Source organism: Scyliorhinus torazame, chromosome 21, assembly GCF_047496885.1.
Source record: "Scyliorhinus torazame isolate Kashiwa2021f chromosome 21, sScyTor2.1, whole genome shotgun sequence".
Lineage (NCBI taxonomy): Eukaryota > Metazoa > Chordata > Chondrichthyes > Carcharhiniformes > Scyliorhinidae > Scyliorhinus > Scyliorhinus torazame.
The window spans coordinates 133,551,830-133,569,821 of NC_092727.1; the positions used below are offsets into that span (position 1 = coordinate 133,551,830).

The following is a 17,992-nucleotide window of genomic DNA, read 5'->3' on the forward strand; positions in this document are numbered from 1 at the left end:
CCTCTCTCTGCCTGTTTCTAAATGGAGTTGGGTATTTATCAGAATGAATCCAATAGTCTGGTTGACAATTTATAATGAGCAGCCTGAAATCTGTAGATGGGCCCAAAGCACGTGGATGGAGACTGTATAAACACGTGGATGGAGAGTCTGTATAAACACGTGGATGGAGAGACTATGAACACGTGGATGGAGAGTCTGTATAAACACGTGGATGGAGAGTCTGTATAAACACGTGGATGGAGAGTCTGTATAAACACGTGGATAGAGAGACTGTATAAACACGTGGATGGAGAGACTGCATAAACACGTGGATGGAGAGTCTGTATAAACACGTGGATGGAGAGACTATAGACACGTGGATGGAGAGTCTGTATAAACACGTGGATGGAGAGTCTATAAACACGTGGATGGAGAGTCTGTATAAACACGTGGATGGAGAGACTATGAACACGTGGATGGAGAGTCTATAAACACGTGGATGGAGAGTCTGTATAAACACGTGGATGGAGAGTGTATAAACACGTGGATGGAGAGTGTATAAACACGTGGATGGAGAGACTGTATAAACACGTGGATGGAGAGTCTGTATAAACACGTGGATGGAGAGACTATGAACACGTGGATGGAGAGTCTGTATAAACACGTGGATGGAGAGTCTGTATAAACACGTGGATGGAGAGTCTGTATAAACACGTGGATGGAGAGTCTGTATAAACACGTGGATGGAGAGTCTGTATAAACACGTGGATGGAGAGTCTGTATAAACACGTGGATGGAGAGTCTGTATAAACACGTGGATGGAGAGACTGTATAAACACGTGGGTGGAGAGACTGTATAAACACGTGGATGGAGAGACTATAAACACGTGGATGGAGAGTCTGTATAAACACGTGGATGGAGAGTCTGTATAAACACGTGGATGGAGAGACTGTATAAACACGTGGATGGAGAGTGTATAAGCACGTGGATGAAGAGACTAAACGTGGATGGAGAGACTATAAACACGTGGATGGAGAGTCTGTATAAACAAGTGGATGAAGAGACTGTATAAACACGTGGATGGAGAGAATGTATAAACACGTGGATGGAGAGACTGCATAAACACGTGGATGAAGAGACTATAAACACGTAGATGGAGAGACTGTATAAACACGTAGATGAAGAGACTGTAAACACGTGGATGGAGAGACTATAAACACATGGATGGAGAGACTGCATAAACACGTGGATGGAGAGTCTGTATAAACACGTGGATGAAGAGACTGTATAAACACGTGGATGGAGAGACTGCATAAACACGTGGATGGAGAGTCTGTATAAACACGTAGATGGAGAGTGTATAAACACGTGGATGAAGAGACTGTATAAACACGTGGATGGAGAGTCTGTATAAATACGTGGATGGAGAGTCTGTATAAACACGTGGATGAAGAGACTGTATAAACACGTGGATGGAGAGACTGCATAAACACGTGGATGAAGAGACTGTATAAACACTTAGATGGAGAGACTGTATAAACACGTAGATGAAGAGACTGTAAACACGTGGATGGAGAGACTATAAACACATGGATGGAGAGACTGCATAAACACGTGGATGGAGAGTCTGTATAAACACGTGGATGAAGAGACTGTATAAACACGTGGATGGAGAGTCTGTATGAACACGTGGATGGAGAGACTGTATGAACACTTGGATGGAGAGACTGCATAAACCCGTGGATGAAGAGACTGTATAAACACGTAGATGGAGAGTGTATAAACACGTAGATGAAGAGACTGTAAACACGTGGATGGAGAGTCTGTATAAACACGTGGATGGAGAGTCTGTATAAACACGTGGATGAAGAGACTGTATAAACACGTGGATGGAGAGACTGTATAAACACGTAGATGGAGAGACTGTATAAACACGTAGATGGAGAGTCTGTATGAACACGTGGATGGAGAGACTGTATAAACACGTGGATGAAGAGACCGTAAACACGTGGATGGAGAGACCGTAAACACGTGGATGGAGAGACTGTATAAACACGTGGATGGAGAGACTATAAACACATGGATGGAGAGACTGTATAAACACGTAGATGGAGAGTCTGTATAAACACGTGGATGAAGAGACCGTAAACACGTGGATGGAGAGACTGTATAAACACGTGGATGGAGAGACTGTATAAACACGTGGATGGAGAGACTATAAACACATGGATGGAGAGACTGCATAAACACGTGGATGGAGAGTCTGTATAAACACGTGGATGAAGAGACTTTATAAACACGTGGATGGAGAGACTGCATAAACACGTGGATGGAGAGACCGTAAACACGTGGATGGAGAGACTGTATAAACACGTGGATGGAGAGACTGTATAAACACGTGGATGGAGAGACTATAAACACATGGATGGAGAGACTGTATAAACACGTAGATGGAGAGTCTGTATAAACACGTGGATGGAGAGACTATAAACACGTGGATGGAGAGTCTGTATAAACACGTGGATGGAGAGACTGCATAAATACGTGGATGGAGAGACTGTATAAACACGTGGATGGAGAGACTGTATAAACACGTGGATGGAGAGACTATAAACACGTGGATGGAGAGACTATAAACACGTGGATGGAGAGACTATAAACACGTGGATGGAGAGACTATAAACACGTGGATGGAGAGTCTGTATAAACACGTGGATGGAGAGACTATAAACACGTGGATGGAGAGACTATAAACACGTGGATGGAGAGTCTGTATAAACACGTGGATGGAGAGACTGCATAAACACGTGGATGGAGAGTCTGTATAAACACGTGGATGGAGAGACTATAAACACGTGGATGGAGAGTCTGTATAAACACGTGGATGGAGAGACTGCATAAACACGTGGATGGAGAGACTGTATAAACACGTGGATGGAGAGACTGTATAAACACGTGGATGGAGAGACTATAAACATGTGGATGGAGAGACTATAAACACGTGGATGGAGAGACTATAAACACGTGGATGGAGAGACTATAAACACGTGGATGGAGAGTCTGTATAAACACGTGGTTGGAGAGACTATAAACACGTGGATGGAGAGTCTGTATAAACACGTGGATGGAGAGACTGCATAAACACGTGGATGGAGAGACTATAAACACGTGGATGGAGAGACTATAAACACGTGGATGGAGAGACTGTATAAACACGTGGATGGAGAGACTGTATAAACACGTGGATGGAGAGACTATGAACACGTGGATGGAGAGACTATAACACAAACAGAGAGACATTGCATAACTCACGTGGATGGAGAGAGTGCAACATTCTTTGATGAACTGGAACTGATTAGGAATTCTTTGTCATGGTAGCAGGCTGCCATCAGCTGTATTTTTGAGATCCTTCTGTAGTGCAGTGGATTAAATCTAATGTCTTTCTCTCTGTTCCATACATTTTGCAGTTTGATGATAAATGATCCTTAACATTTTTATATGACATTTGATTATGATTGGCAGACGACGTGTATGGATCAATGAAGAATCATCAGCAACAATGTAGCAGGAGGAGGCCAAGTGTTAAATTCCCTCTCTGAAACATGTGATCAGTTTCTGCAACGCGCTCTGATTCTTCCCACCCCTGCCCTTCCCTCTTGCCGTTTCACCACTACCTGCCCCAGATGCCCTGGTTTTACGGTATGCTAATGCTGTTTCTCTTTCAGTCCTAAGGAAATCCAGCCTGTCAAACCTGCCAAGAAAGACAGAGACCAAAGAACAAGGCACTTGCTAGCAGACCTCCCACTCCCACCGGAACTCCCTGGAACAGATCCGTCATCGCCAGATTCCCCGGAGCAGAAGACACCACCTCCATCTCTGCCGGTCCCTAAAAAGAGGCCCAAGTAAGAATATCTGAGGATAAATATCTGAATGACCCGGCCTGGTACCTGCCTTTGTTTATTGAAAAGGGTTCTCTCGCTATCATTTGTTTCTGAGGGAACCAGGAGTTGGGTTAATCATAAATGCGAAAAAACATAAGTGGCAGAATCGGACTGTGATTTGTCACTGGCCTGAACTGCCAATTGCAAAATCCTTTGAACACCCAGCAAAGCTGAACAATAATGTTGGAGGTGGATGCCAGGACAGGATTGCAGAAACCTTGTGTATGAGTGGTGAAAGGTGCTGCCTGTGTATTCTCAGCATCAAACTTTCCTTTTCGATCAAAATCAGACACCCAACTGCAGAAACTGTTCACTTCCAAGGCACCTGGTCCTATATATCCCAGGTACAGCCCTACAGGGAATGGCATTGGAGAGTTGGTGCCTGTGGCACTGTACTCAGAGAGAGTCAGTGTGTATGGAACTGTACCCCAGTGAGAGTCAGTGTGTGTGGAACTGTACCCCAGTGAGAGTCAGTGTGTGTGGAACTGTACCCCAGTGAGAGTCAGTGTGTGTGGAACTGTATCCCAGTGAGAGTCAGTGTGTGTGGAACTGTACCCCAGTGAGAGTCAGTGTGTGTGGAACTGTACCCCAGTGAGAGTCAGTGTGTGTGGCACTGTACTCCGAGAGAGTCAGTGTGTGTGGAACTGTATCCCAGTGAGAGTCAGTGTGTGTGGAACTGTATCCCAGTGAGCGTCAGTGTGTGTGGAACTGTATCCCAGTGAGAGTCAGTGTGTGTGGAACTGTATCCCAGTGAGAGTCAGTGTGTGTGGAACTGTATCCCAGTGAGAGTCGGTGTCTGTGGAACTGTATCCCAGTGAGAGTCAGTGTGTGTGGAACTGTATCCCAATGAATGAAAGCATGTGTGGAAATGTTGCCCAGTGAGAGTCAGTGTGTGTGGAATTGTATCCCAGTGAGAGTCAGTGTGTGTGGAAATGTATCCCAGTGAGAGTCAGTGTGTGTGGAACTGTATCCCAGTGAGAGTCAGTGTGTGTGGAACTGTATCCCAATGAATGTCAGCATGTGTGGAACTGTATCCCAGTGAGAGTCAGTGTGTGTGGAACTGTATCCCAGTGAGAGTCAGTGTGTGTGGAACTGTATCCCAGTGAGATTCAGTGTGTGTGGAACTGTATCTCAGTGAGATTCAGTGTGTGTGGAACTGTATCCCAGTGAATGTCAGTGTGTGTGGAACTGTATCCCAATGAATGTCAGCATGTGTGGAACTGTATCCCAGTGAGAGTCAGTGTGTGTGGAACTGTATCCCAGTGAGAGTCAGTGTGTGTGGAACTGTATCCCAGTGAGATTCAGTGTGTGTGGAACTGTATCTCAGTGAGATTCAGTGTGTGTGGAACTGTATCCCAGTGAGAGTCAGTGTGTGTGGAACTGTATCCCAGTGAGAGTCAGTGTGTGTGGAACTGTATCCCAGTGAGAGTCAGTGTGTGTGGAACTGTATCCCAGTGAGAGTCAGTGTGTGTGGAACTGTATCCCAGTGAGAGTCAGTGTGTGTGGAACTGTACCCCAGTGAGAGTCAGTGTGTGTGGAACTGTATCCCATTGAGAGTCAGTGAGTGTGGAACTGTATCCCAGTGAGAGTCAGTGTGTGGGGAACTGTATCCCAGTGAGAGTCAGTGTGTGTGGAACTGTATCCCAGTGAGAGTCAGTGTGTGTGGAACTGTATCCCAGTGAGAGTCGGTGTGTGAAACTGTATCCCAGTGAATGTCAGTGTGTGTGGAACTGTATCCCAGTGAATGTCAGCATGTGTGGAACTGTATCCCAGTGAGAGTCAGTGTGTGTGGAACTGTATCCCAGTGAGAGTCGGTGTGTGAAACTGTATCCCCGTGAATGTCAGTGTGTGTGGAACTGTATCCCAATGAATGTCAGCATGTGTGGAACTGTATCCCAGTGAGAGTCAGTGTGTGTGGAACTGTATCCCAGTGAGAGTCAGTGTGTGTGGAACTGTACCCCAGTGAGAGCCAGTGTGTGTGGAACTGTATCCCAGTGAGAGTCAGTGTGTGTGGAACTGTATCCCAGTGAGAGTCAGTTAGTGTGGAACTGTATCCCAGTGAGAGTCAGTGTGTGTGGAACTGTACCCCAGTGAGAGTCAGTGTGTGTGGAACTGTACCCCAGTGAGAGTCAGTGTGTGTGGAACTGTACCCCAGTGAGAGTCAGTGTGTGTGGAACTGTATCCCAGTGAGAGTCAGTGTGTGTGGAACTGTATCCCAGTGAGAGTCAGTGAGTGTGGAACTGTATCCCAGTGAGAGTCAGTGAGTGTGGAACTGTATCCCAGTGAGAGTCAGTGTGTGTGGAACTGTATCCCAGTGAGAGTCAGTGTGTGGGGAACTGTCCCCCAGTGAGAGTCAGTGTGTGTGGAACAGTATCCCAGTGAGAGTCAGTGTGTGTGGAACTGTATCCCAGTGAGAGTCAGTGTGTGTGGAACTGTATCCCAGTGAGAGTCAGTGTGTGTGGAACTGTATCCCAGTGAGAGTCAGTGTGTGTGGAACTGTATCCCAGTGAGAGTCAGTGAGTGTGGAACTGTATCCCAGTGAGAGTCAGTGTGTGTGGAACTGTATCCCAGTGAGAGTCAGTGTGTGTGGAACTGTATCCCAGTGAGAGTCAGTGTGTGTGGAACTGTATCCCAGTGAGAGTCAGTGAGTGTGGAACTGTATCCCAGTGAGAGTCAGTGTGTGTGGAACTGTATCCCAGTGAGAGTCAGTGTGTGGAACTGTATCCCAGTGAGAGTCAGTGTGTGTGGAACTGTACCCCAGTGAGAGTCAGTGTGTGTGGAACTGTATCCCAGTGAGAGTCAGTGTGTGTGGAACTGTATCCCAGTGAGAGTCAGTGTGTGTGGGACTGTATTCCAGTGAGAGTCAGTGTGTGTGGAACTGTATCCCAGTGAGAGTCAGTGTGTGTGGAACTGTATCCCAGTGAGAGTCAGTGTGTGTGGAACTGTATCCCAGTGAGAGTCAGTGCATATTGATCCCGTACCCTAGTGAAAGTCACTGACTTCAGAAAAAAATTAAAATATTGTATAAGAGATGCAGTTGTCGAATGGAGGGTGTATTGATCCAGGTGCTGGTTAATTATTATTGCCACTGACGCCTTTCATAATGTTTTTTCAAGAATCTGTTGTCCCCGCTATGGTGAGAAAAAGGAGACGGAGAGCGACTGGGGCAAGCGGTGTGTGGATAAATTTGACATCATTGGAATCACTGGTGAAGGGATGTATGGGCAAGTTTACAAGGCGAAGGACAAGGATACAGGTAATTAGTGATGCAGGAACTCACGCTTTCTGTCGTACAGGACGTGCCTATTTGGATAACAAAGGTAGTTTAAGGGATTTGTATTGGTAAACTTTAGAAATAAGGTATCATTTTAAATGGGGTTAATTAATATTTCCATGTCTGGAAGGGTAAAAAATATCGTTAGACTCATGCTGGACAGAGGTGTTTGTATGTGTGGGGGTTGGTTTCAATTCAAACTGTGATTTTATTGTGCTTACAGGGGGCTACGGTGTGAAGAGTAAATAAGCCAGCAGTGGTTGCTTAGAAACTGGGGCCTTGTAAGGTAGAGACACTTTTGAGCTTTAGTTTAGGTAATTTGATTGCAGCTGCCGATATGCAGTGCGAGAGGAGGCAGCTCCTACAGCTCTGCCATATTGCATGGGTGGCATGGTAGCACAGTGGTTAGCACTGTAGCTTCACAGCGCCAGGGAACCGGGTTCAATTTCCGTCTTGGATCACTCTATGTGCGGAGTCTGCACATTCTCCCCGTGTCAGTCGATTTCCTCCCGGTGCTCCGGTTTCCTCCCACAAGTCCCGAAAGACGTGCTTGTTAGGTGAATTGGACATTCTGAATTCTCCCTCAGTGTACCTGTACAGGTGCCGGAATGTGGCGACTAGGGGATTTTCACAGTAACTCCAATGCAGTATTAATGTAAACATACTTGTGGCAATAGTAAAGATTATTATTATAATCAGTTGGTTTTGGAAGGTTAAAGAGGGAACATCTCTCTGAGCCTTGCTGGAGGAAAAGCCATACTATGGAGTAATGGTTAAGAAAACAGATGCCGGAAACTTAAAGTCCAGCTAGGTTTGGAAACTAGAGAAATGAAGAGAAGCTTCCAAGTAGTCTGGAGTTAATGGAACAGTGGAAACTGGGACCCAGAACAGATTACTATTCAGTAAAGTCATGGAGAGTTGGAAAACACTGGATTGTGAGAGGCCAGAAAGATGTCTACAGTAGTGTTAAAGTTTGTGAGAAATTTATACAGTTTGGGAGACATTATTTGAAATGATGGTGGAAATCGATGACTGCACCTCGGAGTTTGTGTAAAAACCTTTAAGACAAAAGGAAACCTGAAAGGAGAGGTGTAAAACCTGAAAGTGAAACCTTGATGGAAGCAGCAGAAAGGGGGAGATGCCGGAGGTTCAGGGTCCGAGGCCCACTGGTTGACAGATCAGCTAGTGAGCTTCCTCCACGAGAGATTTGCCCAGCAGAGGAAGGAGAACTTGGAGGACCCGACCAGGGTGATGGATCCGATAAAGGCGGGATTCGACCGCATGGAGATGAGGTTGGAGGCCGAGGACCAGGCGATTCGGAAGGTGGAGGAGACGATGGGGGAGCACGAGGAGCAGCTCACCTCGATGGCTGCGGAGATGGGGTTGATGAGAGATCAACAGAGGAGGCTGAAGGAGAAGGTGGAGGACCTGGAAAATAGATGACCCTGGCAGAACCTGAGGATCGTGGGTCCCCTCGTGAGAGAGCCGATGCCAGTGCATATGTGGCACGAATGTTCGAGAAGCTGCTGGGTGAAGGAGTGTTTGCTCGGCCCTTGGAGGTGGATCGGGCGCACAGGGCGCATGTGAGGAAGCCGCAGAGGATCGAGCCGCTGAGGGCGATGGTGGTGCAATTCCTGGATAAGGGACGGATTTTGAGGTGGGCCAGGCAGATGAGGCGATGTACGTGGGAAGGCAGCGAGCTGTGCGTCTATCAGGACCTGGGTGCAGAGCTGGCCAAAAGGAGAGCGAGCTTCAACAAGGTGAACCCAATGTGTCTGTGGGTAATATATGAAGGCTGGGAACTCTACTTTGGGTCGCCAGAGGAGTGATGGAATTTGTTCAGAGATAATGGACTGGCAGGTGAAGGAGGACTTTGAACTCTGGAGGGGATGTTCCTATCTTGTATTTTGTTTTTCTTCTGGTTTGTATGAACCATGTTTGCACTGTACTCAGGGCCGTTGCTCTATTTTGGGTTTGTTTCCTTCTTGATGGGAGAGGGTGGGTTGCTCTTTTCTTTGTGTTTGGCGGGGATTGTAATGTTTGCACTGGGAGGATGGTTGAGCCGGGGGGTGGGGATCAGTGGAGGTAGGATGCTAGGCGCTATGGGTGGGGCTACCAGGGTAGCTGGGCGGGCTAGCTCACGGAAGCACAGTGGGAGGTGAGTGTGTTGATGGGGGTTGGGATTTTTATTTTGTTATGGGGTGGGGGGGTAGAAGACTGCTGACAGGGGAGGGACTGGTGAAGGTTGAAATGGTGAGGGCCGATGACAGTGGGCGCCAGAGGGGCGGGCCTCTGAGGATTTGCGGGGTGTACATTTTGGTGAGCGAGAAGTAGGAGGAATTGGATGGGGGTTTCGAAGGTGCAGTGAGCTGGGATCGAGCAGTTTGGGGACCTGTTTATTGATGGCAGCTTTCTGTGCTTGGAGAATTTGGAGGAGGGGTTTGAGCTGCCCGGGAAGAATGGGGTTCCGCTACCTGCAGATGAGGGACTTTGTACGGAGGCAGGTCTTGACCTTTCCGCACCCACCGCCCCAGGGGATACAAGACAAGGCAGAGTCGAAAACGGGAGTGGGGGAGGGGAAGGTCTCGGAAATTTATAAAGAACTCTTGGAATTGGAGGGAGCCCCGATAGGGGAGGTGAAGCGAAAGTGGGAATAAGAACTGGGCAGGGAATTAGAGGCGTGGTTGTGGGAGGATGCCCTGAGCAGAGTCAATTTGTCCTCGTCGTGTGGCAGGCTTAGCCTGATACAATTCATGGTGGTCCACTGGGCACATATGACTGGCCCGTATGAGCAGGTTCTTTGAAGGGGTGGAGAACAGGTGTGGGTGGTGTGCGGGGCCTGCAACTCATGTCCACATGTTTTGGGCATGTCTGAAGCTGAGGGGATTTTGGCAAGGATTTGCCGATGTCATGTCCACGGTATTGAAGGCACGGGTGTTTCCAAGTCCAGAGGTGGCAATCTGTGATGTGTCGGAAGACCCGGGAGTTCAGGGAGCGAGAGAGGCTGATGTTTTGGCCTTTGTTCAAGTTCGCCCTGAGAGAATCGATGCTGGGGTTCGCCCGGAGGTGGCAGCCGTTTATCGACTTATTTGGAGAAAATTAAGCTGTCAGCAGATGTGGGGGGAGGGAAAGAGAAAGAGGGGAGGCATGGGGGGATGGTTGAGGTGGGACTGGGGCACTGTGTATGTGGGACTGGGGCACTGTGTATGTGAGCCAGGCTGCCTGGGTCATGTTGTTGGTTGGGTGGGTGTTATTTGTTCTGTTGTTTTTTCCGCTTTAAAATTGTTGTTAAATTATATATGCCTTAATAAGATATTTAAAAAAAAAACTAATTTGCGATCCTGTGACTCTGATCCTTCACGCTTTATTAAAGAAAAGCAGAAGTTGCAGTGCGAGATCTGCCGCAGAGTGCAACGCAGCCAGTAGATGCTGGGAGATTCCTCTTCCAGGATCTACTTGGTCACCATGCCTTACAAGATCTAACACGATCTCGCGAGACGTCGCAATGTGAATCCCACCCACTGTCTCACTCTAATATGCATTCCCACGATCTACCCAAGGCATGGGATCTAACCCCTTGCCAAGGAGATCTCAGGCCAGTGCCATTCAGTGGAGACCAGACGGAACGACACTTGGGGGGGTCTCCCAGGGATTGATGGCCTCCAGGGGCTTGCCCTTTGGGCAGCCTTATACTGCCAACCTGACACCTTGACTCTGCCACCTGGGTGCCAGCCTGGCACTGCCATTGTGCCCAGGTGGCACTGCAAGCTGGCAGGACACTGCCAGGGTGCCAGGCAGCCTTCTTCCGCGATGGGGATTGAACCCAGGGGTGCCCTGTGCAGGTGCAGAGGGGCACGGAGGGGGGCTGGGGACCCCGCTTATGGGTGATTTGGGGTTTGGGGGGTCACGTTGGGGGCGTCAAGAGGTTGGGATGCCATTTAAAAATGGCGTTTCGATCTCATCCTGCACTGAGGAGTTTGGGCGAGCGGAGATCCTCAGTGCAGGAAACGGGACTAAGTGCGGCGTTGGCAACGCGTTCTCGGCTGAAGCCCCCGATCGATCCGAACAGGCATTCGGTAGCATGGTGTTTCTCGGTGCTCCGAGCGGCAGGAAACGCCGGATAATCGCGTGCGCTATGGGACTCTGTTCCCATTAGGGTAGATCCCACCCACAGTCCTTTGAGCCAGGGTTCCGTTACGGAATCTTCCCACCCAGTTATAACATCAACTTAGGTGGGAACGTACAGAACATTGTGCTTCCTGTGGAAAGATTGTGTTCTGATGGTCACGATTTGCGATTCCGACCCTTTCTGTTTTGCTTAATGGTAATTGCTGACTTGGTATTTATGTGGTACTTTGTCAGCTGCTTCTTGCTGCTGGTGAACTGTAATGTTTCGCGTCTGCAACCTGCTCTAGTGCAATCACCTTTTGTAGGAAAGGTGAGCTCGCGAAGGCTTTCATTCTGTGCTTTCAGCCCTTCTCTGGGCAGGCTGGGACCGTGGTTTGCGAACACCATTTGATCCCATGGCACTTGGATAAGGATGAACTCTATCTGCATTAAGACCATGATTCAGTACAATCCCCAACTCTAAAAAGGCCCATTTTTAAAATGGTTGTCCTGGTTAAAAGAGCAGAATCAATGGCGCTGTGCATTAATTTTGTTTTCAAAGTTGCTGGTTTAAGCATTTTAAGCTCTCCATGTAGTTTCGGACAGAAGCAGCAGCTGTGCTTACTCATTAATTCACACCTCATTAAGGTGCCTGAATATAAGAACAACCAGAATGAAATAACAGATGGTTGATGTTCAGTTACCTTGTGTTAACTTTCTACTCCCCTCCAAATGTTTTGAGGTTACTGCTTGTATTAAGCACTGACTGAAGTTTAAATAAAGGCAGTCTATTCAAGAGAAGTATAAAGTATTGTTGTGCTATACCGCGTACTGTAACAGCGTTACACTGGCTATTGCATATCGCAAGCAAATCCGGTTTGTGCACTTGCACCCACCAGAAGCAGTATAGGATTCTTACCCTGTAACTGGCAGGTCAGATAATGGAGACTCTTTCTCTTCTGATAGGCGAGATGGTTGCTCTTAAAAAGGTACGGCTGGATAATGAAAAGGAGGGATTTCCCATCACGGCCATTCGAGAAATCAAGATCCTTCGTCAGCTCAACCATACCAGTGTAATCAACATGAAGGAAATTGTGACAGACAAACAAGATGCACTAGATTTCAAAAAAGATAAAGGTATGTCAGTAGATGTTAGCGTGGAGAGTGATGTTTTAAGGACCTCGGCTTGTAACCAAAATGTTGCATGTCCATTTTTACTTTCCAATTACTTGCAATGCAGTTAGCTGTTGGGGTTGGGTGTGGAGGACAGCGCCCTGTTAAATCCACAACTGGAGATTGGGTAACCTTTAACTTCTCAGATTTGTGACTAATTTGCCTGAAGTGTCTCCTTTTTTGGAAGTTTTCAAGCATCCCATCAACAGAAAGAAACGAATGAGCAATGAATCCATTTGTGATGGTGTGAGTCAGTCCTGGGATTACTCCTGAACTGCTGCCATGGGATCATCAGGTTTAATTTTTTTTTGATTAATATTTTTAGGTGATGTGGGCCTCACTGGCTGGGCCAACATTGTTGCCCATCCCTAATTGCCCTTGAACCAAGTGCTGGGCCATTTCAAAGGGTAGTTAAGCATCAACCACATTGCTGTGGGTCTGGAGTCACGTGTAGGCCAGACCGGGTAACGGCGGCAGATTTCCTTCCCTAAAGGACATTGGTGAACCAGATGGGTTTTTATGACAAGTGATGGTAGAATCACCAATTACTGAGTCTAGATTTCAATTTCAGATTTTATTAATTGAATTGCTGCCGTGGTCAAATGTGGACCTGTGTCACCAGGGCATTAGCCTGGGTCTGTGGATTATTATTCCAGTGACGTGACCTCTGCACCACCATCTCCCACAAATGTGATCTGAACAATGGGCCTATGTCAATGTTGTGTTTCTTAGTACTGTGTTGAGGTATTGATTCAGGAAATGGGCTTGAGACTTAAGTGGGGTTTGAACCTACAGTAATGGATTTATGGAGTAGAGCGATTCAAATAGAGCCAAGGTAATACTTAAGGGAGTCTGTATTTTAATACTTCAGCAGGAAATGTTTGAAAATCCTGTGCTAATAATGTAAGTAAATTTATCCCATGCTTCCCTGTGCTGGGTAAATAATGGCAGTAACCATTTGCTTGTTCATATTGTCTCCATCACCAACAGGAGCTTTCTACCTAGTCTTTGAGTACATGGACCATGATTTGATGGGTTTGCTGGAATCGGGGCTGGTGCATTTCAATGAGGACCACATCAAGTCCTTCATGCGGCAACTGATGGATGGTTTGGATTATTGTCATAAAAAGAATTTCCTGCATCGTGATATCAAATGCTCCAACATCCTCCTCAACAATAGGTATGGACATGCAGAGCTAGTTCAGATCGTGCGTGTACTTAGTGGGAAGCTGTTGATGAACGGGTGGCGGAAGGTTTTATTTTGGGGAGGGTGGATATGAACGGGTACATGTGTGGGCTTAGGGTGGAGTAAATAGCTCACTGGTTATTCCCTTTATTCAGGATGATTATTGCGGGGTAATAGGGTTAGTTAAGGGGAACTGGTTATGGGAAAGGTCTAGTTTAGGGGCAAAGGTTTAGTTAGAAGCTAGTTTAGTTTAGAGGGACAGTTCAGTTTGAGGGGATATTTTAGTTTAGATGTAGTTTAGTTTAGGGGGACAGTTTAGTTTAGAACCCAGTTTAGTTTAGAGGGACAGTTTAATTTGGGGGGACTGGTTTAGTTTAGATGTAGTTTAGTTTAGGCGGGCAGTTTAGTTTGCGGGGGGGGGGGGGAGGTGAGGTTTTAGTTTAGATGTGTGGTATAGTTTAGGGGGGCAGTTAGTTTGGGGAGGGAACGGTTTAGATTTGGTGTGTGGTTTAGTTTAGAATCCAGTATAGTTTAGAACCCAGTTTAGTTTAGAACCCAGTTTAGTTTGCGGGAGGGGGTTAATTTAGATGTGTGGTTTAGTTTAGGGGAGCAGTTTAGTTTGGAGAGGGAATGGTTTGGTGTGTGGTTTAGTTTAGGCGAACAGTATAGTTCAAGGGGACAGTTTAGTTTAGGGGTCGGTTTAGTATGGAACCTGCTGACCCTGCTGATTGTTCTCTTTATCCAGGAGGGGTTGTTGTGGGGTGCCGGGGAAGGTTGGGGTTTGGTTTTGGGCGTGTGATTAGTATGGAAACCTCTGCCTCACTGCCTATTCTCTTTATCCAGTGGGCAGATCAAGCTGGCAGATTTTGGTTTGGCCCGATTGTACAACTCCGAGGAGAGGTGAGTTGTAGAAATAGTGTAACATTTGCTGACATTTAAACTAATGTGCCAGGGGGGTGGGAACCGATGTAGGAAGTCAGTGGGGACAGAAACAAAAGGCAGGAAGGGAGAGTGTGTAAAGCATGACCAGAGAAAGCAGGGCAGAGAGCAAGGAAGGTCTACATTAAACTGCATTTATTTCAATGCAAGGGGCCTGACGGGCAAAGCGGATGAGCTCAGGGCATGGACGGGCACATGGGACTGGGATATTATAGCTATGACTGAAACATGGCTAAGGGAGGGGCAGGACTGGCAGCTCAATGTTCCGGGCTACAGATGCTATAGAAAGGATAGAACAGGAGGTAAGAGAGGAGGGGGAGTGGCGTTTTTGATTAGGGAGAACATCACGGCAGTACTTAGAGGGGATATATCCGAGGGTTCGCCCACTGAGTCTATATGGGTGGAACTGAAAAATAAGAAGGGAGAGATCACCTTGGTAGGACTGTACTACAGGCCCCCAAATAGTCAGCGGGAAATTGAGGAGCAAATATGTAAGGAGATTACAGATAGCTGCAAGAATAATAGGGTGGTAGTAGTAGGGGACTTTAACTTTCCCAACATTGACTGGGACAGTCATAGCATTAGGGGCTTGGATGGAGGGAAATTTGTTGAGTGTATTCAGGAGGAATTTCTCATTCAGTATGTGGATGGACCGACTAGAGAGGGGGCAAAACTTGACCTCGTCTTGGGAAATAAGGAAGGGCAAGTGATAGAAGTGCTAGTGAGGGATCACTTTGGGACAAGTGACCATAATTCCATTAGTTTTAAGATAGCTATGGAGAATGATAGGTCTGGCCCAAGAGTTAAAATTCTTAATTGGGGCAAGGCCAATTTTGATGGTATCAGACAGGAACTTGCAGAGGTAGATTGGGGGAGACTATTGGCAGACAAAGGGACGGCTGGTAAATGGGAGGCTTTTAAAAATGTGTTAACCAGGGTGCAGGGTAAGCACATTCCCTTTAGAGTGAAGGGCAAGGCTGGTAGAAGTAGGGAACCCTGGATGACTCGAGATATTGAGACTCTGGTCAAAAAGAAGAAGGAGGCATATGACGTACATAAGCAACTGGGATTAAGTAGATCCCTTGAAGAGTATAGAGATTGTCGAAATAGAGTTAAGAGGGAAATCAGGAGGGCAAAAAGGGGACATGAAATTGCTTTGGCAAATAATGCAAGGGAGAATCCAAAGAGATTCTACAGATACATAAAGGGGAAAAGAGTAACTAGGGACAGAGTAGGGCCTCTTAAGGATCAACAAGGGCATTTATGTGCAGAGCCACAAGAGTTGGGTGAGATCCTGAATGAATATTTCTCATCGGTATTCACGGTGGAGAAAGGCATGGATGTTAGGAAACTAAGGGAAATAAATAGTGATGTCTTGAGAAGTGTGCATATTACAGAGGAGGAGGTGCTGGAAGTCTTAAAGCGCATCAAGGTAGATAAATCCCCGGGACCTGATGAAATGTATCCCAGGATGTTGTGGGAGGCTAGGGAGGAAATTGCGGGTCCCCTAACCGAGATATTTGAATCATCGGCAGCCACAGGTGAGGTGCCTGAAGATTGGAGAGTGGCGAATGTTGTGCCCTTGTTTAAGAAGGGCAGCAGGGAAAAGCCTGGGAACTACAGACCGGTGAGCCTAACGTCTGTAGTAGGTAAGTTGCTAGAAGGTATTCTGAGAGACAGGATCTACAAGCATTTAGAGAGGCAAGGACTGATTCGGGGCAGTCAGCATGGCTTTGTGCGTGGAAAATCATGTCTCACAAATTTGATTGAGTTTTTTGAGGGAGTGACCAAGAAGGTAGATGAGGGTAGTGCAGTAGACGTTGTCTACATGGACTTTAGCAAAGCCTTTGACAAGGTACCGCATGGTAGGTTGTTGCAGAAGGTTAAAGCTCACGGGATCCAGGGTGAGGTTGCCAATTGGATTCAAAATTGGCTGGACGACAGAAGGCAGAGGGTGGTTGTAGAGGGTTGTTTTTCAAACTGGAGGCCTGTGACCAGTGGTGTGCCTCAGGGATCGGTGCTGGGTCCACTGTTATTTGTGATTTATATTAATGATTTGGATGAGAATTTAGGAGGCATGGTTAGTAAGTTTGCAGATGACACCAAGATTGGTGGCATAGTGGATAGTGAAGAAGGTTATCTAGGATTGCAACGGGATCTTGATCAATTAGGCCAGTGGGCCGACGAATGGCAGATGGAGTTTAATTTAGATAAATGTGAGGTGATGCATTTTGGCAGATCGAATCAGGCCAGGACCTACTCAGTTAATGGTATGGCGTTGGGGAGAGTTATAGAACAAAGAGATCTAGGAGTACAGGTTCATAGCTCCTTGAAGGTGGAGTCGCAGGTGGACAGGGTGGTGAAGAAGGCATTCGGCATGCTTGGTTTCATTGGTCAGAACATTGAATATAGGAGTTGGGACGTCTTGTTGAAGTTGTACAAGACATTGGTACGGCCACACTTGGAATACTGTGTGCAGTTCTGGTCACCCTATTATAGAAAGGATATTATTAAACTAGAAAGAGTGCAGAAAAGATTTACTAGGATGTTGCCGGGACTTGATGGTTTGAGTTATAAGGAGAGGCTGGATAGACTGGGACTTTTTTCCCTGGAGCGTAGGAGGCTTAGGGGTGATCTTATAGAGGTCTATAAAATAATGAGGGGCATAGATAAGGTAGATAGTCAACATCTTTTCCCAAAGGTAGGGGAGTCTAAAACTAGAGGGCATAGGTTTAAGGTGAGAGGGGAGAGATTCAGAAGGGCCCAGAGGGGCAATTTCTTCACTCAGAGGGTAGTGAGTGTCTGGAATGGGCTGCCAGAGGTAGTAGTAGAAGCGGGTACAATTGTGTCTTTCAAAAAGCATTTAGATGGTTACATGGGTAAGATGGGTATAGAGGGTTATGGGCCAAGTGCGGGCAACTGGGACTAGCTTAATGGTAAAAAACTGGGCGGCATGGACTGGTTGGGCCGAAGGGCCTGTTTCCATGCTGTAAACTTCTATGATTCTATGACTGTGTAGGTTGCCAGTCAAGGCAGCATGATGTGTGTGAGAGCAGAGGCCAAGGAAATGGCAATCTGAAATAAAAGCAGGTAATGCTGTAAAAACTCAACGAGTCCAGCAGCATCTGTGGAGAGCAAAGTAGAGTTAACGTTTTGAGTCTATTACTTTTCAGAGCTCTTTGGTTATATTACCATGTGGGCACAGAATACTTTTCATGTGGCCTGAGGGATTATCTTTGATCTGGAGACTTACAGGTTGTTAAGATTTTTTAAAAAGCCTTGCATTAAATAGCCTGTGGGACCTCCTGCTACTGGACGTAATATCCACCCCTTCCCATCTGTGGCAGCAATGTTTCACCCAGGAGACAAAATGCAGTAACTCGTCAAGTTTG

At 46.8% G+C, this 17,992-nt stretch overlaps 1 protein-coding gene across 1 annotated transcript in view; it reads left to right on the forward strand.

Moving 5' to 3' along the window:
* Positions 1 to 17,992, forward strand: part of LOC140398700 (cyclin-dependent kinase 12-like) — a 75,254-nt gene that overhangs the window by 11,721 nt on the left and 45,541 nt on the right. The window contains exons 2-6 of the mRNA XM_072487704.1: positions 3,706 to 3,882; positions 7,038 to 7,177; positions 12,269 to 12,439; positions 13,466 to 13,655; positions 14,505 to 14,561. Coding sequence (XP_072343805.1) covers positions 3,706 to 3,882; positions 7,038 to 7,177; positions 12,269 to 12,439; positions 13,466 to 13,655; positions 14,505 to 14,561 — 735 coding nt within the window. The remainder of the gene's footprint in view (positions 1 to 3,705; positions 3,883 to 7,037; positions 7,178 to 12,268; positions 12,440 to 13,465; positions 13,656 to 14,504; positions 14,562 to 17,992) is intronic.